This window comes from Echinops telfairi, unplaced genomic scaffold (genome assembly GCF_000313985.2).
Source record: "Echinops telfairi isolate 266 unplaced genomic scaffold, ASM31398v2 ScPeMD7_7468;HRSCAF=8506_1, whole genome shotgun sequence".
Lineage (NCBI taxonomy): Eukaryota > Metazoa > Chordata > Mammalia > Afrosoricida > Tenrecidae > Echinops > Echinops telfairi.
In genome coordinates this window covers 5,582,096-5,587,475 of record NW_022111370.1, presented here as the reverse complement: position 1 = coordinate 5,587,475, position 5,380 = coordinate 5,582,096, and the positions used below count along the sequence as shown (strand labels likewise).

Sequence of the window (5,380 nt, the reverse complement as noted above, 5' to 3'; positions counted from 1 at the left end):
AGCAAAGAGGCTTGGGGTTTTCATATTGGTTCTTGAACGAGGCACACTAACAGTGTGTAGCAAACACAGCTCACTGCCGTCGAGTCAGTTCCAAATCACAGTGACGCTATAGGACAGGGTAGATCTGCCCCTGCGGTTCCCAAGACTGTACCTCTTTATGGGAGTAGAAAGTCCCATCGTTCACACTTGAGTCAGCTGGTGGTTACAAACTGCTGACCTTATGGTTAGCAGCCACATACATAGCCACTACACTGCCAGGGCTCCCAGTCACCTAAAATAATCATCATGGTGTGCAGTGCCCCTAAAAAACAGCTGTTACTGTTAATAATATTTTTGCTATCTCTGGGCTTTTTGTTTCATTTATTTCTTTTGGTTTGGTGAAAGTTTGCAGATCAGAATTGATTTCCAACCAGCAGATTATTCTCATCTTGTTTCTTGGAGTTGCTGTGGCCCCCTCAATGTTGCCACACTCTGCCTCTGCCACCAGCTTCCCCTCCTTGTCTCGGGTAGGGGCTGCTCTTTGATCACCTGTGGCTGCACATTCTGAGGAGCGAGGTTCTCCCGGTGTGACTGTTCACCTTGTAGGTCTGTCTATTGTTCGGCTGAAAGGTGATCCCTGGGGTGTGAGGGAATTGTTCCAGGCTTGAAAGGGCTGAGTCTCTGAGTTCTGCCAGTCTATATTAGACCAGTAAGTCTGGTCTAATTTTATTGGGAGCGCTTATAGATATTATAACAACCCATAGTTCAATTAGATCAAGCATGATTGTACAATTGCCACCATCATTTTCAAAACATTTTCTTCTTGCACCCTTTGGTATCAGCTCCCCTTTGTCCCCGCTCTCCCCCACCCTATCTCCACTTTGCCTATGTTCCTTCATGTCAATTTGGTTGCTTGTTTTTGAACATTTGAGACCTATTCCCATCAACACCTCATGATTACCCAGGCTGGTGTGCTTCGTCCATGTGGACTTTTTGGCTTCCCTGCTAGATGGCCACTTGTTTAACTTCATGCTTTTAAGACCCCAGACACTATGTCTTTTAATAGCTGGGCACAGTCAGCTTTCTTTGCCACATTTGCTTATGCGCCCGTTTTGTCTTCAGTGATTTTGTCAGGAAAGGTGAGCATCACACCACAATTTTACAATAAACTGTTCTTGTACTGAGGTAAGAGATTAGAGGTCCAAAGTCCATCTGCTTCCGTGTGTGTGTGTGTGTGTGTGTGTGTGTGTGTGTGTGTACACAAATACAAATATATATTTACAAGTATACATAACTATATGCTTATATACACATATATAATTTTTACTTATTGTTTCCTCTTTTTCTTTGCTCCTGCCCCACTATCATGTTTACTCATTGTTCCCCTCTCAGTAAATACACCTGTGGGTCCATTTCTTTTGCTGAAACATGACCAGGAAAGCTACACCCTCTCCACCGTCACTTTTAGATCCCTTGCTATTCCGTCCCTGTCGTTATTGGCTCATTGCTTCCCTCTAACTTTTGTCCTGACCCCGAGTAGATGAGTATCTCTTTGTTAAACAGCGAGCAGGCCCTGAGCATCCATCAGTCCATCCCCTTTCCAGAATCATCTCCCAGGAACCGCTTATCCAACATCACTTAACACCTTTCAGTCCTCAGCATTCATGTCAGATGGGCATGTCTTCTGCAAGAAGACCCCATTGCTCTTCCTGCAGTCAAGGATGGAGCAGTCTAGTCCCCCAGCCCCCACCTTTAACTTTCAGTATGACCCCTTGTGGGTATCCCCCAACCAGTTCAGATGAGGTACCAAGCGCTGCCCCCGAGTCTGAAGTTTCCAATTGGGATTCCTCTGGGACTTCGTGGCTTTGCTCCCATTGCTGGGCTGTTGCGCTCCCCTCTTGGTTTGCCTCCAGTGGGCAGGTCAGTGCTTTGTTCCCCCCTTGCCATCTTTTTTTCTTCCCCCACCCCTCTGTGGGCTATTTAAGGCGTTGGCGGGCTGTGTGTGTGAGCAGAGATGTCTTTCCACATCATTGCTCTCTGCATCTTTTAAATATTTTTTCCATTTTTTGTGATGACGTGTACTGATGTACACGTGTTTAGTGTACATTGTGTTTAGTCTGGCTCCTGCCAGGGTTTCTGGTCCTCAGCCCAGGAACTGTGCAGTGTGCACGTGTTCCCCTATGCCCGCTCTGTTGACTGAATGTACCTCAGTGGACTCATGTTGTACTTGCCCCTTTGTGCTTGGCTAATTTCGTTCAGCATAATGTCCTCCACTCCTTCCACGAGACGGGGTGCCTCATCATTTCATACTGGTTTTTAGGGATGCATAGTACTCCGTTGTGTGTATACTCCAGAGTTTTTTCACCCATTCATCTAGTGATGGAAACTTAGGCTATTTCCAAGTAATTGCGATTGTGACCTGTGGGCAGTGAACACTGGAGAGTGCAGATGTCTGGTCATGAGGCATGTCTTAATGTTTCTGGGTATGTGCTCAGGAGTGGAATTGCTAGGTCGTGAGTTAACTTGATGTCCATCTGTTTTAGGTTTCACCAAATTGCTTTCCACAGTGGCTGTACTTTAGAACACCAGTGTATTTAGAACACCACCAGCAGTGAATGGGAGTTCCTATCTCACCACACCCCACCAACATTTATTTGTTGCTGTCTGTTTTCTTGAATTGGGCTATCCTTGTGGGTGGTAGGCGGTATCTCATCATTGTTTTGATTTGTATTTCCCAGGTGGCTAGTGATCGGGAACATTTCCTCATATATTTATTGATCATTCGGGTTTCTTCCCTTGTAAATCTTCTATTCAAGTCTTTACCCACCTCCTCAGTGGGCTATTGGTCTTTCTCTTACTGTGGATTTTGGGAAAAAAACCTTTGTCTGATGTGTCATTACTGAATATCTTTTCCCAGTCTGCGGGCGCTCTCAGTACTCTCTTGATGGGATCTTCCCATGCGCACGAGTGCTTGATCTTTCATAGGCCCCACACGCCTTTGTTCTCTTCCTCGGGGTGAGCGTCCTTCATTATTGCGGATAGCCCATGTATTCACTGCATAAGGGCATCGGTTTTCCATTTTATTTGGGCGGGGAGGGAGGCGGTCCTAAGTCTGGTCTTTTGATGGTTTTGAATTTGTCCTACATTTTGCTCCCACTGCATTTTGCTGGGCGGTAGGCCTGCCCAGCACCTAAGTGTAGTCTTGTTTTGAACACCCCTTCCAAGCACCTGTTGTGCTTCGTCCACACGACCCCACTCCCCCTTCCCCTCAGGCCCTGTCCCCAGAGGTCCCCAGGGCTTCCCAGTTCTCAATGCCCTGTGGTAGGCCCTCGTGGTTCCCTGGCAGCACCGGGCTGGTTTGGGTCTTCAGCAGTGTGTGTGGTGTTTGTGTTGGGGCCTCTCCTGCTCACCTGATAAAACACAATGGCTGGGGGGGTGGGGGTCTTGGGAGCCCATTGTCATTGCCGAGGCCAGGATGGAGCCCAGCGTGTACCTGTGGGAAGGGTGCCTTCCTGAGAACCTAGCACGGCACATGAAGGCATTTCTGAGGAGGTGGCTGTGCCTAGGGCCTTTTAACATTTCAGTCTGTTCCCCTATCCCCCTAGGTGTTGATCAGTGTATCCAGAAGTTTCTGGATATTGCAAGACAGACTGAATGCTTTTTCCTGCAAAAGAGATTGCAGTTATCTGTCCAGAAACCAGAGCAAGTGATCAAAGAGGTACGGGCTTGTTTCCTCCCTCAGCCTTCAGGAAGCCCCTCGGGTGACGGGATTCCAGGGATGCTTTACGACAGCACGCACACACCCCAGGCAGAGGGCTTGGGTATAAAATGTCACTCTGGTCAGTGATCATGGCTGCCTGGTATACAGGGTGGGTGGGGGTGGTGAGCAGAGAGCAACTCTGCTGCCCTCTGTAGATTCAGCGCTGGACTGTTTTGGGCAGATGTTTCTTAAAGGAAACGGTCTTCATGAAAAGGCTGGTCATGTGGATGACCAGCTCGAGTGGTCCTCCCACCCCTGCCCAACCCACCCCGTCTGTTGGGGAGTCCAGACTTGCCTCCTCTCCTCACCGCTGTCTGGAATTCGTGGTCTGCCGCCACTGAGGTGTGGCATGCAGTGGATCAGCTCAGGGAACCAGCCTGCCCCAGCCAGCAGGGCCGAGTGAGGAGGGCTGGGTCTGGACGGGGCATGTTTGGGTAATGACTTCCATCAACTGAGCAGGTAACCAAAAACGTGCCTGAACAGCTACTGGGATAAGGACATGGTATTCTCACAGTTGGTTGGGTCAGCCGTTTATTCATTGGAATACTTTTCCTAATAAGAAAGGGGCCATTGAGCTTGGGCCTGGGGTTTTTCAATACACAACTGGTTCCTGGTTGGCTGGGACCCAGCAATGTGCTCATTTGGGAGGGTCCTGGGTGCTCAGGCTCGGGCTTCCTAGTTGCTGGTCCCGGGGGACTCAGTGGTCAGACTGATCAGACCGACTGCTTTCCCTGTCCAGGCAGAGTAAGCCAGCCACTGCCACCTAAGACCCGCTGTCGGCCACTCCAACAGCAGCCCAGGAAAGGGCTGGCTCTGGCTCTGGCTGGGCAGCAGGATGGGGTGGGTTCTCTGCCCCGAACGAAGCCCTTGCTGCCCTCCATGAACTCACACCTCCGCCCCACCCCCGCAGCTGTCTCCAACTTGCCCTCTCCTTCTCACAGGACGTCTCGGAGCTGAGGAACGAGCTGCAGCGGAAGGATGCCCTGGTGCAGAAGCACCTGACCAAGCTGCGCCACTGGCAGCAGGTGCTGGACGACATCCACATGCAGCACAGAAAGCCGGCTGACCTCCCGCAGGGCTCCCTGGCCTACCTGGAGCAGGCCTCCGCCAACATCCCTGCGCCGCTGAAGCCCACCTGAGCGCAGGGCAGCCTGCCTGCCCACCCGTCTGCCACCAGTGGGCCTGAGGTTGGGGCCGGATGGAGCAGGGGTAGGAGCTTGGACCCTGGGCCAGAGCTGGAGATGGTTTTTGTTCCACCCCCTCCCCGCCCCCCGCCAGCCTTCCCCCCAAGTTGTGTAAGTTCTTAATTTCTCACGTACTCTCTGGAGTGTCTAGTTTTGGGAAGCCAGGCATAGGACTGTTAAGTGTGGTGCCAATTAGACTTTGTCGGTTTTGAGGCGGTCTCTTGTTTTTGTGTGGTGTTAATTGCTTCATGTGGCTTCCTGGCCACGTGATCTGAGTGAGGAAGTGGCCCGTCAGGCCTGGGATTTGGGGCAGTAGGCCTGGCTTGACAGTGATGCCTGATGCAGGCTGACTTCAGAGAGGCTGTGGTTTGGTTCCCGACCACCGAGGGGGAGAAGCTTCGCCAGGAAGTGGGTCACACAGCTCATTTTCCATTGTGTGCACGGTGTTCACAGTCGC

The 5,380-nt window shown here is 50.9% G+C and overlaps 1 protein-coding gene across 1 annotated transcript in view; it reads left to right on the top strand.

Annotated features, from left to right (window-relative positions):
• Positions 1–5,135, top strand: part of MED28 (mediator complex subunit 28) — an 8,712-nt gene extending 3,577 nt beyond the window's left edge. The window contains exons 2-3 of the mRNA XM_004707766.2: positions 3,518–3,697; positions 4,681–5,135. Coding sequence (XP_004707823.1) covers positions 3,518–3,697; positions 4,681–4,878 — 378 coding nt within the window. The 3' untranslated portion in view covers positions 4,879–5,135. The remainder of the gene's footprint in view (positions 1–3,517; positions 3,698–4,680) is intronic.
• The last annotated feature ends 245 nt before the right edge of the window (positions 5,136–5,380 follow it).